General features: G+C 35.9%; 1 protein-coding gene across 1 annotated transcript; it reads right to left on the minus strand.

Annotated features, from left to right (window-relative positions):
- Window positions 1–1,146: 1,146 nt before the first annotated feature.
- Window positions 1,147–2,178, minus strand: LOC133327502 (uncharacterized). The gene is made up of 4 exons (XM_061536020.1): window positions 2,058–2,178; window positions 1,608–1,992; window positions 1,403–1,539; window positions 1,147–1,348 (listed from the first exon to the last, which is right to left on the minus strand). Exons 1-4 carry the CDS (start codon window positions 2,175–2,177, stop codon window positions 1,259–1,261), a joined length of 732 nt encoding a protein of 243 aa, XP_061392004.1. The 5' UTR covers window position 2,178; the 3' UTR covers window positions 1,147–1,258.
- Window positions 2,179–18,694: the final 16,516 nt, after the last annotated feature.

Genomic DNA, 18,694 nt, shown 5'->3' on the forward strand with positions numbered 1-18,694 from the left:
CAAACATTATACAGGGTTGATAAAATATAAGGTTTTGCAGAGTTTAGTTGAAATCGGATAGTCAGTTGGCATTACGATGTGCAAAGTTTGTAGTAAATCGGTTACTCCATTAGTGAGTTATCTTGAACATTAGCCAGCTTGACAGACACGCAGACGGACGGGCGGATATTTGTAAATGAGTCCAATTTGTCTGAAACGGATTTGGTCCAAAGAACCATGGAGTATAAAACCAATATTTCGATGAGGCACATTTTTGCCGTAGCAAAGTATATATACCTTCACTAGTCGTAAGGCGGAGGTTATAATAAAAACCTTTTTTCTTAATCTATGCAGCAAAAATTATAGATGTACTCTCAAAAAGTCGAGTACTCAAATATATTTCGAAATTCAATTGCAGTTGCACTAAACAAATTAGTAATTTTTCAAAAATGTATGTAATTTTTTCTTAATGATATAATGATACGAAAAATCCATATCTGTATAAGAATTAAAAAATCAATCCTCATTTCGGAGGGGCCCCCCGCACGTTGTTGCATTGCCAAAATAAAAAGTCCAATACGAACATCGTGGATTTTTTCTTCCTCTAATAATAAAAATAGAAATTTGAACTACGTACTTGTTCGTATTCCAAATACATTCTCATCTGTATTTGATCATACATATTTTATTAAGAGTATGTATATAATTAATCGTATATATTTAGATATATTGTATATTCGTTTGATATTTTTTGTAATTAAATCGCATCATCCTGTGTTGACGATTGCGTTTCCTATGAATCTATTGGATCACCATCATCGCCGAAAGGAAGCAAAGGGATTTTGCTTCAAGGTTTTTTGTTTTGTTTTCATAATTTTTATGTGTGTGTGTGTGAGAGAGAGACATTAAGATAGTGTGCCTCTCTCTGTTTTTGTTTATATATACGTATGTGTGTATTTTGTTGTTGTAGTTATATTTTGTTCGCTTACATTCAACTATAACTAACTAAAGGTAATATCTTTATGTTGACTTAATTCAAATATCACACCATATTTCAATTTCCGGATACTATTTGCAACATCTGTGAGAATTGTCAAGGTGTGAGGCGTGTGTGTAGGCACACTCATACGTTCTTCTTCTTCCTGATGAAATGCGGTGTCTCACAACGATGGCAACCCCCTCAGATTTACAAACATTGTGCCCTAAATGTTAATTGAAATTAATCTTAGTCATGTCGGATTTTTTACAGCTTGGATGTTCTGTGGCACACACGCACGCATCAGTAGTTACCATCGGGGGCGTCGGAGAGAATGTGTTTGTAGCCATTACTTCCCAAGTACATGTTCTCGCGGCGGAAATGGAACGGCACCTATAACAACACAAATGGTTACTGGATCCTTAAGAGGTTATCTGAATTACTTACAGATCCCGGCGGAGGACATGGAATGGCCACAGTTGCTATCTCCCGCAATTTGTTCATTAGGCGTATGCTATGGTAATAATTATAGATGATATACCACATGGAGGCATCACTCAGAAGTACAGCGGCCGTCATTAAAACTGAAAACAGTTCCATAAATGAGGGTTACTTCTCCACACAAGGGAAAAAGACTAACTCCAAAACTTACAGAAGCAGACTTTGCCAATGGTGTGCTCTACAAATTCAGAGCCGGATACCCAGAACATAAAAATGCAACCGGCCACAAAGAAGAAGAATTGCAAAACCAGCCACAACAGTACAAATTCCTCGCGACTCTTGTATATGCCTATTAGAAGGCCAATAGCACTTAACAGATACACCGAGGAGCAGCACACGAGTATGGAAGCAAAAACGCGTGACGTCATTGTCACATCGCTAGCCAAATGGAATCGTAGACGATTAAGAATCAAATCGGACAAGCTGTAGTAGGCGTTATCCCGCTGGTCTTCCATGTCGGCAATGGCCCTCGAATTGGCCTCCTCGATGTGGATATAGGCCAAAATGACAATGAAGAGCAATATAATGGCAATGAACTGAAATTGAGGGTCAACTCACAGAAATCCGCATACAAGCAAAATTCAAGGATCCGAACACTTACAAATTGATTAATGCAGATGAGCACAGCAGAAAGGCGAATATGTTTCGGCCGTATCGGGGACTTTAGAATGTTCACCAAACGTTCCAAATATCCTGGCTGAGTTTGCTGGGGTAGCAACATTTTTGCTCTTCCAAAAATTCGAAATGTTCTACGAATATTACTTAACTGTTTTTTTTTTCGTAGAAACCCTCTTGTTTTAATGGAGGTGCCGTTGTTAAATCAATAAAATCGGCGAACTGTTATTTTGCTTTGTCTTACCTTCCTAGTTTTTGCGTACAAAGTGGCCAACTGCACGTGAATAATATAACGCACACACATTCACACAAACACATATCAATGTGTGTGCATAAGGTCTTATGAAACAACCACCACCGGGAAATGGAGAAAATGATGACAACAAAAAGCTAAGAAGCTTTCGGTCGATTACTGAAAGCTCAATAGGATTGTGTAAAGTATACGTTATTAAGGTTGTACGTTACGTATAGGTATAGTTGTGAAGTGACGCAATGTCTGCCATGTGTCGCAAATTGTTCCATTAACTCGTACTAAAATGAAAATAAACTACTTTAACTACTGTACTGTATAAGAATAAATATGAAATTCGATTCGATTTATTATTTTTTGTGCAAATATTCGAAACAATGCATCATGCCTGCATATAAAATTGCATGAAAAAACTTCTATATATTAAATGAAATGTGCGTAATTAACTCAGTCACAGTCCAAGCCACAGTCCAAGCTAGAAAGCAACAGTTATCTCAGTGAATTTCTGTAAGCTATTTTATTTTATTGTTATATCCTTTTCTATACTCTCCTAGCTTCATGCTGAAACTAAATGTTATTCATAAATAGTTATTTATTTATAAAATATTTAGGTTATATAATTAAATTTAAGATTTTGAAGAAAAACTTTCTAGCGTTATGTGTGTTAAGAAGACCAAAATTATACAGAATTCCTATCGAATCACGCATTGTTTTGTATCCATTGATTACACGTATATGGAGGTTTGACGTATTAGTTATTTTTTCACCTTTGTTTGTGGAGTAAGCCCTAGGCCAGAAATATAGTGCATGCAATAGCACTTTACAGATATAATGAGGAGCACGTGAAAAAAACTGACGCCATTGTCACATCGCACTATGTCGCGAGTTCATATAAACAGCGGCCAAAAATAGAAGGAGTTATCATAAGTTAATGACATTTTGTACATGTGCTTATTATTGGCCTAAAGAGCAACTGACGAAAAACTGGTTAGATCGGGCCAAGATTTGATATACCTCCCAAACAAAGGGTCTTGAAAATCCGATTTTTTGACCTATAACTTGCTTATATTAATCCAAATTCCACGAAAATTGTCATGTCTTCGTCCAAATTCCTTCAAATTTTTAATAGGTGTTGCAATTTAGTTATTGGTCCATGATTCAGGTACCTTACATACCAAACGTCCCCATAAAAGTAATTTTCTGTACTATAAAATCGTTATATGGAGCTAAATTAAGTATAGTAGTTTTATTTTTATTATAATAAAATATTTGATATATATATAAATTACTTTTTTATCATTAACAAAATTTTCAAAACGCAAATCAGATATATATATATATATATAATATTGTCTTCCCAAATGTACGATTTCGTATCATCCATGTTATAATTTCGGGCCTTAACTTTATGGCTGTTTAAGGATATTACAAGGTCGGATTGTAATATAAAATACTAAATAAAATCCTTCTTTGACTCGGCTTTAACAAAAGTTAGGGCTGCTACTAATTATTTTATGGCATGACTTGTTACCATCTTGTGAAAGTCGCTCAAAAGGTATTGTACTGCACTTTGCATATCCCATGCCATGAACTAATATTTTTCTGTATGAACTTTCCACAAATGTAATTCATGTGCGACCTCTAAATTTAGATTATAAGATTATGTCTCAAATAATCTGATAAATAAGAATAATCTTCAAATTGACTGAAAAATTATTTAAAAGCTATATTTTAATACCAATTCTTCCATATCTCCGCTTCGAATAACGTTTTTACCACTTAATTGCAAATTTTATGTAAAATATTGTATGATAACTATGTTCGGAATCCATCTTCTCCTTCCTATTTGGCCCTCAATAACTTATTTAATTGAATACATAACATATTGGACCATTCGCTTCCAACCATTTCATGAATATGCCATATTTTTTATAAGGTGTTCACCAAAAAAGTTAAATAACTCTTAGGACCGCAGGCCTCCGCAGCTATTTTTTATAGGTTAAAAGTACATACTTTTCACAACTAAAATAAACAAAAATGGAGATTAAACTTTTTTTCTAATCCACTAATTTCAAGAATTGCTTTACAAATAGATGGATTAAGTAAAACCGGTGTTTGTAACTGTAAACACCATATGATCACTATTTACACCCAAACAAAGGTGAAGCCAAGTTTTTGACATCCCAAGCAACTAAAATAAACAATTTTTTATAACCTTTACTTTTAATATTCAAATTTTTGAGCATGTGAAAAAGATTTTAACCCTCGTATAGGCAAAACTACTTGGCGTATCAATACCATAATTCATATTTTTCCTAACTGGAATGTTTTCTATCAATTCTCATCAATAAATTTGTGCTCCCATGTACTTGGTTTTTACCATTTTTGGCCGCGGTCGTGACACTGTGCATCGTTAGCGAAATGGAATCATAGACGATTGAGAATCAAATCGGACAAGATGTAGTAGGCGTTATCTCGCTGTTCTTCCATGTCGGCAATGGCTCTCGATGTGGATATAGGCCAAAATGACAATAAATAGCAGAGCAATGGCAATGAACTGAAATTGATGGTCAACTCACCGAAACCCGCACCCAAAATGTATACTTATATATTATTAATTTAATACGAAATTTTTAAGGTGCATTCTTTATGTAAAGACTAGCTACAACTTTTGATATTCAATCATTAGTACTGGGTATATGTAGGAAATAGAACAGAAATTCGTACTTTGTGGTACCCGATATTAAGAAAATGCTATAAAATCGTCTATGACTGTTCTTCGTATTGGACATGCGCAATGATATTTATACTCTACACTGCACTGTGGACCAGGGTATTATGTCATTGAGGATATGGGAAATTACACAAATCTTTTAAATTCCTTGAAACTGAGGTTTGCTAGCTTATAACTCGCGAAATATGAACATTATTGCATATAATCTAAATTTATTTCTATAAAATGAAGTGTTCTTGTCAAAATCTTAAAATATTGGTAATAAATGATAAGTTGCGTGGAAGCTGTGATGGCGGTAATGTAGAAAAATGAGTAAAAAGGGTTGAATTAACGAGTTTTTTTGAGTTCCTTCCTGATTTGTGGCTAAACTACACAACGTACGCATATGTGATCACTGACTAAGTTGCAGAATACCCCATGGACAATAGGGTTCTAAAGTATTATTTTACGATATAATCACTGCATCCACCCAAAACGGATGTTGACATTTTGAAGCCGAATTTTCGGTGTTTTTTGAATTTTTCTTATAATCAGGATGCGCATCCAGATAATGGACAAAACTAATTATAGGATTGTAGAACTCGTGATTTAGCTTCGCTCACCGTAGCTTCTTTGCAATTAGATTCCAAAGAGGAAAATTTGGTGCGTAAACTTTTATAAAATTCGTGTTTTTTGAGTCTAAATTTAAGAAGGTCCACACAAATGCCGTTTAACCCTGCGTGATTTTAGTTTTTTTACGTGCCGAATCTAATCAGCCCAGCCATGTTCAATTCAACCAAATAAAACGGCAGATATAGCACGGCAGAATATTTGACAAATTCGCGTATATAATTGCTTTTTTCATCGAATTGATTTTACATACATTCATGTTTGTATTATTATATTCGCGAATCTGTGTGAAAATAAGTCAAAGATTCATCGATACGCGAATAATATGCGTATTTAATCCAAAATTAATTGTAGCGGCACATCCGCAGTTTTTAACCAATCCTTTTAAAAATTGTGTACTTTTGTGTATTTTCACAGGAGATTACTGAAATCGGATGCGCATAAAAATCTTATGCACGTTGCGACATTTTCAGCCATTTTTAGTGTTTTTGCATAGTAAAGTGCATCGAGCGGCTCACTTTGGCCGCTCAATGGAACATCGAAAAATTCTTAAGTATTGGATGAGATTGATTCAGTTTATGAGAAAATCACATGCGCAACAATAATACGCGAATTGCATGCTTTTTAATATTGATCATTTTTATGACTAAAAATATTGCATTTACAATATTTTTAGTCATTTTTACAGTCGAAACTGTTATCAGATGAATATACCGATATTTAACAATCATCTAAAAGAATTTGAAGAAGAAACGTCGCATATTTTAGAAGATTAAGGCAAAGCCGTATTCCCTTAACCATATTAAAAAAAATCGAAAATTCAAAAACACTTTCGTTTTTATTAAAAAAATTAATTTATTTTATTTTCAGATATCTTCATGCTTCTTTTTGTTTTTCGCGACAATTTAACCGTAATTCAATGTGATTTGACAAGTATGCAAAGAAAACAAATGTGTTTAACCATTTGTGAAGAAATTCGCGAATTACAACAAATAGGAATTCATTTAATTATACCCTTCACCACACTGTGGTACAGGGTATTATGTCTTTGTGCATAGAATCACTTTCTGAGTCGATTTACGCATGTCCGTCCGTCTGTCCGTCCGTCTGTCCGTCCGTCTGTCCGTCCGTCTGTCCGTCCGTCCATGTATTTTTGTGAACAAAGTACAGGTCGCATTTATCATCCGATTTGGATGAAATTTGGCACAGTTCACTTATTTGGCCCAAGGACGAACCCTATTGAAATTGGGAAAAATCGGTTCAGATTTAGATATAGCTCCCATATATATTTTCGTCCGATTTAAGGTAAATGGTGCACCAAAGTACCTATATATCGTTCGATTTGCACGAAATTTGGCATAATGTACTGAATTGATCCTAGAGTGATGTCTGCCAAGTTTCGTGGAAATCGGTCCAGATTTAGATATAGCTCTCATATATAGTTTCGTCCGATTTTATGTAAATGGTGCACCAAAGTCCCTATATATCTTTCGATTTGCACGAAATTTGGCATAACGTACTGAATTGAGCTTAGAGTGATGTCTGTTAAGTTTCGTGAAAATCGGTCCAGATTTAGATATAGCTCCCATATATAGTTTCGTCCTATTTTATGTAAATGATGCACCAAAGTCCCTATATATATATATCGATTTGCACGAAATTTGGCATAACGTACTTAATTGAGCCTAGAGTGCTTTATGCCAAGTTTCGTGAAAATCGGTCCAGATTTTGATTTATATATATATAGTTTCGTCAGATTTTATGTTAAAGATTCACCAAAGTCCCTATAAATCTTTCGATTTGCACGAAATGTGGTATAGCATACTGGATTGAGCCTGGAATGATGTGTGCTGAGTTTCGTGAAAATCGCTTCAGATTAAGATATATATTTCCGTCAGATTTAATGTAAATAATGTACAGAAGTTCTAATATTGCATAGATCAATTGATTTTAAGTAACTGACGTACCAAGGAATCAATATATGGTTGATAGGAACAAAACGTACTGAAATTAGTATAACCCAACCTGTGACAAGTTTCGGTGAAATCGGTTCATATTTGGATATAGATTCCACATATATTTTCGTCCGATTTTAAGTAAACGGTGCAAATGGTGTTTGTCAGATTGACATGAAATTTTGCACAAAGTACAAAATTGAGCATAGAATAACGTAGTTGCGTTTTCTAGAAGTTCAACGGCCCAACATTTGTCCCATTGTAACAAACAAATGACATGCTTATAGATTGATCTAAGTTGATTCACATTTAGATAAATATCACATATTTTAAGTTCATCCAATTTCATGTTAATTGTCCTGTTTAATATACCCATAGTGGTGAAGGGTATCATATAGTCGGCCCCGTCCGACTTTACTACTTTCCTTACTGGTTTGTATTTGAAATACAAGATTTAAAATCGCTATAACTTTTGTGCGCAGCATCCGAATTTGTGAACGCGAACAGATTTCGAATCAGCATGTTTTTCTTAAACGATGTACCAAAAATCATATATATCATATATTTGTAACGGGGATGTATTTAAAATCACTTTTTGTGTCAATTTATGTGGTCCACCCGACTATCCATACATATTTTTTTAAACCAAGTGTGAGTCGCATTTGTTATCCCAATGAGACTTGGAAATTTAGAACATCTCATTTATTTGGCCCGAGGAGTAACACTATTGACATATTTACTATCCAATATTTACTTTTTGTAGTAGTTGTTTTTAGATAATATTAATAAATGTGATTACCTGATGTTGTTGGTTTTTTTTGAGGCTGATATGAAGCTTAAATTATGAATACGGCCAGTTTATGAATAAGGCTAGTTTATTCATGTTATGGACCTCGCAATTTAAATCACCATCAGCATCACAATGACACTGATGACTATATCATTGTTATTGATCTTAATAGCCTTAGAGCGGATTGCCAGTCTTATAGTCGTACTCTTCGTCTTCATCGGCAATGGGTGCAAGGTGGTGCCAATGGTGTCAGGAACATGGACCTTTTGTGGCAAATCTACAATCTTTACTTCGCCGAAGACAATGCAAGTTGATGACGAACAAGATATTCTTGGATTTGCGGATGGTCCAATTTCAATATGATTTTGCGGGCATTCTTAGTCTGGACTGTGAAGAACTTTTTTGGGTAGCCCCATATGTTTTTAAATCGATGGGGCTGTAATATGGTACTTTGGATTCATATTTGCGGTAATTGTTCCTACCAAAAATTAATATTAGGCCCCATTGGGGTAGTCCCTATATAACTACTTTTATATTCTCCAAGTATGGAGGGTATATTAACTGATTTGTTTCGCGTGTTGGGATAGTCTCTATTTAATCGAATTCCATCACAGTATAAGGGATATTCTGTACTCGAATTTTTCAGTTTATGTGCTACAAAGTATGGAACTCTAAGATGATTTGGCTTTCTGTTGTAATCATACTACCTTCGGAGGATATCGAGATACACAACTAAAAAGTCAGACTTGAAAATGTGCTATGTGGGTCAGCATTTAGGAAAAGCTTCAATATAATAATGATACCTCCCGATTTTCGGTATTTTTAATGTTTAGAGTGAACTTAACACCTTTTTACTTGTTTGTTTTCGTTTTATATCAACGTTTTTTAATTCACAGATTTAGAAAAATTGAGAAAAATTCCTAAAGCGATTTAATGTTTGATTTCGTAAATGCCAAACCGATATTGGTTATGAAATGCATATATGAGGTTTGATAGTCGCTATTTAAAATTTTTAATTTTAAGTTAGGTTTGTTTCAATAACTATCTTATTCCCATAGAAGCAATTCCGCTCAGATGTAATGCACCTATTTCCAATCATCGTAATAATTCTGAATCCCGTATAGCCTTAATCCTAGCAAAACATTTTCCTTTCATCGGTGTCTTTAATTTTGGGAAGAGGAAAAACCAGCGAGGAAAATTCCGGTTGTTGAGTTTTTTTGTTTTTGGCCAAAAATTCACACACAAGCATTTGTCTATAAACTAGTGCGTTATCGTGGTATGTTTCTGTCGAATTGCTTCGCAGAACATCATGGTAGTATTTCTTATTGGCCGTTCGACATCTTGGCAAGAACTCATGATGCACCACTCCATTGCAGTCAAAAAAAGCAGTGAGCAAAACCTTTAAATTTTATCGAACTTGAATAAGAAGTAAAAATAAAGAAAAAGTGCAGATGTTGACAATTTGTGGAGGAGGTTTCAATGCTAGTGGATCTATAGATCCCATTTTACTATGTTTACATTTTAAACATTTTAAACCCTAGCTCATATTAGATTTGGTAAAAATGAGTCATCTCAATTATATTCGTTTGAAATTTAATAACTTTTAAATTTTGGACCGTTTTTGGTTGGAGGTCTTAAAAGAAGTGGATCACTTTCGACCTAATAAGAAATTAAAATTTTTTTAATGGTGACTATTTGTGGGGGATTTACCAGAAGGAGCGGACCAATAAACCGTACCTTCGGACATGCAATGTTTGGATCAAAACTGATAATCCGTTCGCAGGACATTATATATTTATTTTTCAGAGTGGTCATATCTTCTCTATCTCCGAACTCTATTTAGGTTTAGAAGAAATTGCAGTATTACTTGAAAATTTTACTAAAATCCAACCCCTGTCGAAAATAATAAAACCGGATTTAAAGAAAAACCTTAGCTAATTATCATCACAAGCTATGATTTCGAATAAAAATGTTGTAAATGCAATTAGTTTTTTTTTTTTTTTTTGAAAATCATTTTATATTCGATATCCACCTTTCAACAAGTCATTCTTCCTTCATTTAATGATCAACATCTAGTAAATCTGTGCAATGGGCGTATTGGCCTCTAAATGATCTCGCAGATCGAATTCGACAGCAACAAGTGTGGATAGTAACAGTTAGCTGTGGCATTGTTGCGGTCTCGTTGGGCACATCGACTCCAAACATTGATATATTGATTTCGAATTTAATTAAAAATCTGTCAATTTGAACAAATTTTGAATGTAAAACAAAGATGAATTATGACTATTGGACTGTTGCGACTGCTAGTGTTCCTGTTGTTGTTGTTGATGATGTTTCTGTTATTGCAGCATGCCTACAAATGCTGTTGCACTAAAGTGCTGGATTTTCTACGGCCAGTGGTGTTGCCGTAGTTTTGTTATGATAAATTTACAATTTAAAAGTCAATTTAGATGTAACTATAAAAGTCCGCCATAAATTCGGTTGCTGAAAGCCAACACAAATGGGAGTCGCCATTGACTGTGTTTGTGCAACAAATTGATTGTTTTATGTTCTTCTTTTGTTTTGTTTTGTTTTCGTTTTCTTGCTTTGCATCATCATGACCATCCGTATCTTTATTATCGCTAGCAGTCGGAAGAAGGATATGTGCGCTGTTTCAGTCAGCTCTGGCGCAAACAATGTTGTTCCTCTGCCGAAGTCATTGCCGAACAACTGCAACACTACATGTCTGTCCAGAGGAAACTTGTTACTGGTATCGTGAATGAAATCAATGAATCAACCGGCTGATGGTGGTGGGGATAGTGTTAGCGGTAGGTGCCACTCCACCGTTCATGCAGGCAGGCTGTCAGGCCTTGTCGAACATCACTGAAAATATGATGAAGACCTCAGGGCCAAAATATTCGTTCACGATTGACTTCTTGTTATCATTGGGCGTATTTTATTAACTTTTAAAAGTTATACTTTGGAGTAGGAACAAGCATGAGTGGTGCAGTGTTTAAGTCAAACATTGCCAATTCATTGCTCAATTGTCGGACAACGTCGCGATGGAGCGGCAAAAGGGAAATGTTTCGGCTTAAGAAACCAATAGAGTTGCTGAATTAACTGGTAGCAGTGTACAGCACCTAAATGGACGATAGCACGCATGGATTGGTATTATGATTGCATCAGTATGGCAAATGTTAAATTGACTAAGCAATAGGGCTGTTTTCTGTTTTTAGGTTTTTGGCAGTGGACAACCTGCCGACAATCCAGGGACAGGTTGTTAACATAGCCCTTGATGTCGCTGTCAGTACTAGCGGATTTTCTAGTGCCACTGTACGCAGCGGAGTTTAGAAGGGGGTGTTAACATTTCTGGAAACGTTCAAAATTATTTTTTATGTCACTACTGTATATTTCTCACACATACACATCCACACACTACCTGTGAACATTGTATTGGGCGATAGGAACTGTGAATGGGAGGAAATCGTCTAAATAATCTGCTTCACTTTGGAAGTTTAAAATACAATCAAAATGCATCGCTTCTTAGTTAAACTTCATCCAATGAAATAATTTAGTTCGTAAATGAAATTTAACTACGTAAAAAAATTTATTTACACCACAGTGTGGTACAAACCACAGTTTCTTTGTACATGTGTGTGGAACAAGCAGAAGAAATCTTTCGGGGGAAGAATTAAAGCCTTTTTGTTGAATAGATTTTAAAAAGATTCTCTGTCGGTTCATGCATTTTTGCAAACAGCCTATAATAAAGGTTGTATACATGTCTCATGACATGTATACTATTTCGGTCAGAGGAATCAAAATGTTTACTTTTTCTAAGGGTCAAACGGATCCTTCCGCGGTTTGCTGAAATCACGATAAAGATATCAATATCTAAGACAGATCTTTATTATTTTGCATTGACATTGCAGTACTCTACGTTTTGGTGTGCAGAAAAGGTTCATTTTTTACATATTGGTCCATGATTTGACATATCTCCCAAATAAAGGTTGTAATTTGGCATTTCGGGGTTTTGGAAGCTGGCAAACATGTGCGCAGAAAATGATTATTATAGGTCCTTACATTTTAACCAAATTGTCGGTAATTTTGCATTTCAGCTTTTTGAAGACTGACATATAAATTATACCTATAAGTCTATGTTTTGACATTGCCCTCATATATATGTCCCGCCAAATTTCTGTGTTCAATATAGTTAAATGTTTAGGTCGCTTAATTTTTGCAATTTAAGTTTTAAAAACGGAATCTGTACATTTCCCCAGAATTGTATTTTTTTGGTCCAAGCGAATATCGAGTTATCGATTTTATCAAGTAAAAACGATGTTAAATTCGGCCCGGTCGAACTTTTTATACCCTCCAACATGAGGATGACAATAAAAATATCTAAAATTAATGGGGGACTCCATGGAGAAAACTCATGTTATGATAGGACCTTGAACTGACCGAAAAATACGTGAGAAAAAGATGATTGAAATTCTCAAAATATATAATAGTGGTGTACCGTTATATGGGGCTATATTTAAACGGATATCAATATTGCTATTTTTTGGATATGTGTTATTCAATGAGAACCCAAAGTACAAAATTGCATAATATTTGGTTGGCAAACTTTTCTAAAAAACATCCTAAGAGTACTAGCAATGTATATGTGAATTTTCAGAACAAAATGACAAATTAAATATACACTCCACCTTAATGTGGATGGTATAATTATTAATATATTAATATGCACATCTAAAAGTCGGTATTTTGGGAGTTAACAGTACGTTTACATTTAACCGGATTTCGTTAACCCAGTGGGTTTCACTTGTCATTTCCTTTGCATATATGTCAAATAAATCCTCATAAAGTAGGTTAACCCGGTAAAAAGTTCTAATGTACAAGGAGTTTAACATCTTTAATACTTGTTTTATGTTGCAATTTTATTTAAGAAAAAAAAACATTATAATGCATTTCTAACAAGAAGAACAAAATAATAAACATCTTCGATTTTGATTGTTTGCTCCACTGTACTTATGACAACAAGTGAACTATTGATTGCTACTGGTATGATTGAATTTGAACGTTCGTATCGAATACACTGACGCTCGAAAGGTTGCAGTATGGAGTGGATGATAAAACGCTATACGGCGTCAATAAATTTGCGAGCCTTACTGGCATCTTCATTTTTATGCGTTTTAAGGAAAATTTTATATTTCGATTGGTATAGCCTCGTTGCATTGCAGTTTTGTTTTGCATTCGTCGTTTTTGCAATTTTGTACGCAGAATTTATTGCCGATCGATTGGAGGACTTGCAGCTTGAAATTGAAATGTCTTTATGAAGCATCAATATTTGTGGTTATCAGTGGTGAATATCTTTATGCGACTCGCCCATCCTCGACCTTTTTACGTGAACTGCTGCTACAGTACACATAGTAAAAACGCTCTTGGGCCATTGCAACGGACGGTGAAGGAAATTACAATTTAATGGAAAATGTGTATGTAACTTTGTGTAACAGTGTTACAGCAAATATCACACAAACGGATTGACCATCGTTTAAACGTTGCACGATCAGCTGAAGGAACACCGCATGGACTTTTATGGGCGCACGTTGCATGTCCGTTGATAGACGGACGCATCCATTGCAATGTTAGTTTGGGCGAATAAGTAATTTTTTTTCTAAACTGGCCAAACAGAAGCAACATTATTAATGTATGGCGTTATTGCTAAAAGGTGTTGCGTTTCATTGATTGAATTTCAGTAGTGACCAACCGTATTCGATTAATGACTATTATTCGGGCTTACTGCAAATATATCCGGGTTATCAAGAATTTTCGGCAAATATAACACATGGTGCATTAATACAATGGGAATTTTTTAAAATGTGCCCACCAAATTTAGTTATTTTGGGCACGTTTTTCAACCAAATTTACGGTAATTTATTAATAGTTTTCGTCGTTTTTTATGTCCTTCACCCAACTGTGAAATGTGTTTGTAACAATCAAAAAGAAACGAGATAGACCCATTCCACTAATTTGGCCCAATGACGTATCCTATTGAATTTGAAAATTAGTTCAGATTTAGATATAGCTCCCATATATAGGTATGTACAATTTCACAACAGTTCACCAAAGTCGTAGGGGATGATAGATAAAAAGCAACGGATCTGATTGGCTTTAACATTGTGAAGCCTAGGGGTATCTTGGTCCCTCTTTCATCTCAATTGTGCTATTTTCCATCACCCTATGAAATAGTGAGCTAATATGTGCCGCGAGTTCACCCATAAGAACTATAAAAAATGGGTTGAGGCGTCGGGTTAGTTGCCCACTCTCGGAAAACCCAACCTACTATGAAAAAGCAAAGAAAAAGAAAACCAAACCCCCCTAATGTTGGAGACCCCCGCGCACGTTGTACAGAAAAGGCGCAGTTCTCGCTTTGGCTGATGTACTCAAGATGTACAAAGCCGATATTATTGCCTTACAGGAAATGCGATGGAAAGGGACTGGCGTAAGTAAATCAGAAGATTATGCCCTGTATTATAGCTGCCATGAAACGAGATATGAATTTGGCTGCGGATTTATGGTTAACAGGAGGATAAAAGACCTAGTCTCCAGATTCACTCCAGTAGATTGCGAATTGCTATAATCCGTATAAAAGCGAAGTTCTTCTATATCAGTCTCATTTGCGCCCATGCTCCGACCGAAGATAAAGATGAACAGACCAATGACATATTTTACGAGCGCCTAGAAACAGCATATGATCGTTGCCCTAACCATGACATTAAAATTATGGTAGGAAATTTTAATGCAAAAATCGGAAGGGAAAATATCTTTGGCCCCATCGTCGGAAAATTAAGCCTCCATGAAGAAACATTAGACAACGGCATGAGGTTGATTGACGTCGCGGAAGCAAAAAACATGGTAGTTAGCAGCACCATATTCAGGCATCTCGATATACACAAGGCAAATTGGATTTCTCCCGATCGAACAACGAGAAATCAAATCAATCAAGTTGTGATAGAAGGCATTCATCCAGTGTTTTAGACGTCCGCTCGATCCGGGGAGCGAATATCGATTCGGACCATTACCTTGTGGCAGCCAAGGTACGCACTCGTCTTAATGTAGTAGCAAAGGTGCGATCTAATGTAACACGGAAGTTTGACGTCAAAAAGCTGCAAATACAACAGATAGCAGAAGCCTACTCCACTCAACTTACCCAACTGCTTGACGAAAGCACCCCTTGTTCCGATAATAATGACAGAGAATAGCCCACTCCCTACAAACTGCAGCAAAAGCAACACTTCGGTACCAAAGACCACCATCAAGAAATCCGTGCCGTAATGCTACTGAAAAACGCAGCGTATAGAGCAACCCTGCGGACAGTAGCAACGCGTAATGCGTTGGAGAACTATCGAGAGAAAAGGAGAGAGAAGAAACGTATTTTCAAAATGAAAAAGCAAGAAAAACGTGAGCGTGAGCAAATCGAGATTACAGGAGTCAAAATGAAGTCCGAAAATTCTACCAACGAGTAAAACAACAGACCGAAGGCTTTGGTGCAGGCATATCCTCCTGTAGAGATAAAGAAGGAAACCTGACAGATACAGACAGCGTGCTGAGGATCTGGAAGGATCATTTTGAGAAACATCTGGTATCAAATAGTAGCAGTGAAGTGGATACCCCAGAACCAATAATAGATGACGGTATAGAGTGTATACCACCTAGCCAAGATGAAGCAGAATAGCAATCAATCGGCTGAAGAACAATAAAGCAGCAGGAGCCGTTGGTTTACAAGCCGAACTGACTGGTGGTCAGATGGTAAGGAGCATGCACCAGCTGATTAGTACAATTTGGCTAGAAGAATGCATGCCAAATGATTGGAACCTCAGCATCCTGTGTCCTGTGCACAAAAAACCTTTGAACAATTTGAGAAGGAGTCTTCCAAAGTGGGTCTGGCAGTAAACGGCGAGAAGACCAAGACCAAGCTGATGGTATCAACGCGCAAGACATCCAGTAGACTCAGACCAACTGTTGAACTACCCGTGCTGTTATACGGATCTGAAGCATGGGTACTTACGCAAATAGATGAGGCAGCTCTTGGAGTGTTTGAGAGAAAAATTCTCCGAAAGATCTATGGGCCGATCTGCGTTGACGGTGAACTACGTTGGCTAGGTCATGTTGTGAGAACGGATGAAGATGCCCCAGCCCAAAAGGCATATGGAAAGATAAATTCAAAAACTATATCGCCGAAAATGGTCTTTCAAATTGGAAAAACTGCGCAAAAGACCGACGCGCCTGGAAATCTTTTCTAAGCTCGGCTTATGGATCGCAAGTTCTGTCCCAAGCCAGCTAAGTAAGTAAATCACCAAAGTCACAATGTTTTACCGATTGAATGGTGCACTCTATCCCAAGATATGTTGTTTTAAGACAAAATTTTGCATTGTATTCTGAATTGACTCTTATGTAAATGGTTCTCTAAATACACAGTGTCAAGGGTAAAATTATGAGTTTAGATATCGAGTTGATTCTATCGAGATCAATAAACTTGGCATGATCGCATCCGATATAGAATAACTACTATCTTCATTTCCGCTAAATTGGCATCATGCTCGATGCGAAATTTGCTATCAAAACCAAAACCAAAAGTAAAAAATAATAAACAATAAACAATGCCAAAGACATTAAATTGTGCCATTTTTCCGACTACGTCTTTCTTTGCGAAATATTTTGCATCGGGCCTTCAATATTCCAATTGTTCTCTTAATTATACTCCTGGCAAAAGGTTGAATTTTATTGAACTTTGATTCATCAGATCCATCAGCGGGATTTCTATATGGAGTTGAGCACCATGGCTCAAGAGGATAACTGAAATCTCATTCAATAAAATTTACATTTTATAAAAATTTATTAGATTTTAAAATGTACCTAATAGCCAACAATTTCTATAATTTATCTGGAATAGTTGCTCCAATAAATCTCTTTCGTCCGAATGTTTACAAACAAATGTATAATGGGGAGCTCCTCAACATTTGGAACATATCGTGAACATTTTGTATTTGAGATCGCAGATCTATGAGATTTTAAATATAATAATTATTTAATTCAATCTTCATATCAACGACTCTAGTTATACCCCATTGACGGAGCATTTTGCAGAGATTTTATGAACATATATTTAATTTTGTCAGATTTGTAATGTCAGTTGTCACCTATAGATGCTACGTTTATTCTATCGACAGTCTACTGTAAATATACGACCAAATCGTATTTCAAACTTAGTTCAGGTTCGAAGATGGGGAATATCGGTCCACTCCTCTTGGTACCTCCTACACATGGGCTAGGCCTAAATGCGGGTTATAGTTCATATATAATGTTCATTATCGAACCTTATATCCTAGTTTTCTGTATCGATATCTTCCGCAGATGAAATGATTACATCAGAGTCTTAGAACCAAACTCAAAACGCGGAACAAATCTTATAACTATTTGAAATAAAAGAGGGTGTCATATGGGGACTACCCCAAAAAGGGGGCGAATTTTAATAATTTTTGGTAGGGAGATTTGTTACCATGTACGACTACAAAGTACCAAATTGCAGCGAATTCAGTTGAAAAACGCGCTTAAGAACCTCAAAATACCGAAAATGGGGGTACCCTTATATTGGGGCTATCCGGAAAAATTGACCTATATTCATACTTTTTTGTGGAAAGATTTGGTACCTATTAAGAACACAAAATACTAAATTATTCGGTGGAAAAATACGATCAAAACCCTCAAAATACTGAAAATTAGGAGGTACCGTCATATGGGGTCTACCAGAAAAAGTGGACCTATATTTATATTTTTTTGGAGATATTAGGTACCCAATATGAACCCAATGTATCAAATTTCAGGGTATTCGGTTGAAAAACGCGCTCAATAACCCCAAAATACCAAAAATTGGGGGTACTATTATATGGGAGCTATGCCTAAACGTGGACCGATATATTCCATCTTCGAACTTGACTTGCCTGCAGACAAAAGACAACCCTATGCAAAATTTGGCGATCTATTTCAATTCTTTCAGAAGATAGCATGATTACAACAGACGGACGGACATGGCTAGATCGTCTTAGAATTTTACCCTGATCAAGAATATATACTTTATAGGGTCGGAAATGAATATTTCGATGAGTTACAAACGGAATGACAAAATTAATATACCCTCCATATTATGGTGGAGGGTATAAAAATAATAATATAGAAAAAACCAGTGAGCGGAGCAGTATAGTCGGACGGTGCCGACCATACGATACCCTACACAACTTCCATGAAA

This window comes from Musca vetustissima, unplaced genomic scaffold (genome assembly GCF_032173495.1).
Source record: "Musca vetustissima isolate MV318-11 ecotype Yass unplaced genomic scaffold, APGP_CSIRO_Mvet_v1 utg7742, whole genome shotgun sequence".
NCBI classification, from domain to species: Eukaryota; Metazoa; Arthropoda; class Insecta; order Diptera; family Muscidae; genus Musca; species Musca vetustissima.

What these genes read in the sequence shown, in the direction of transcription:
- LOC133327502 (XM_061536020.1), bottom strand. Translation starts at nt 2,177, where the DNA reads ATGTTGCTACCCCAGCAAACTCAGCCAGGATATTTGGAACGTTTGGTG. An exon ending in CATTGGCAAAGTCTGCTTCT is followed by an intron (nt 1,540 to 1,607) that starts GTAAGTTTTGGA and finishes AACTGTTTTCAG; the next exon opens with TTTTAATGACGGCCGCTGTA. An exon ending in CATGTCCTCCGCCGGGATCT is followed by an intron (nt 1,349 to 1,402) that starts GTAAGTAATTCA and finishes GTGTTGTTATAG; the next exon opens with GTGCCGTTCCATTTCCGCCG.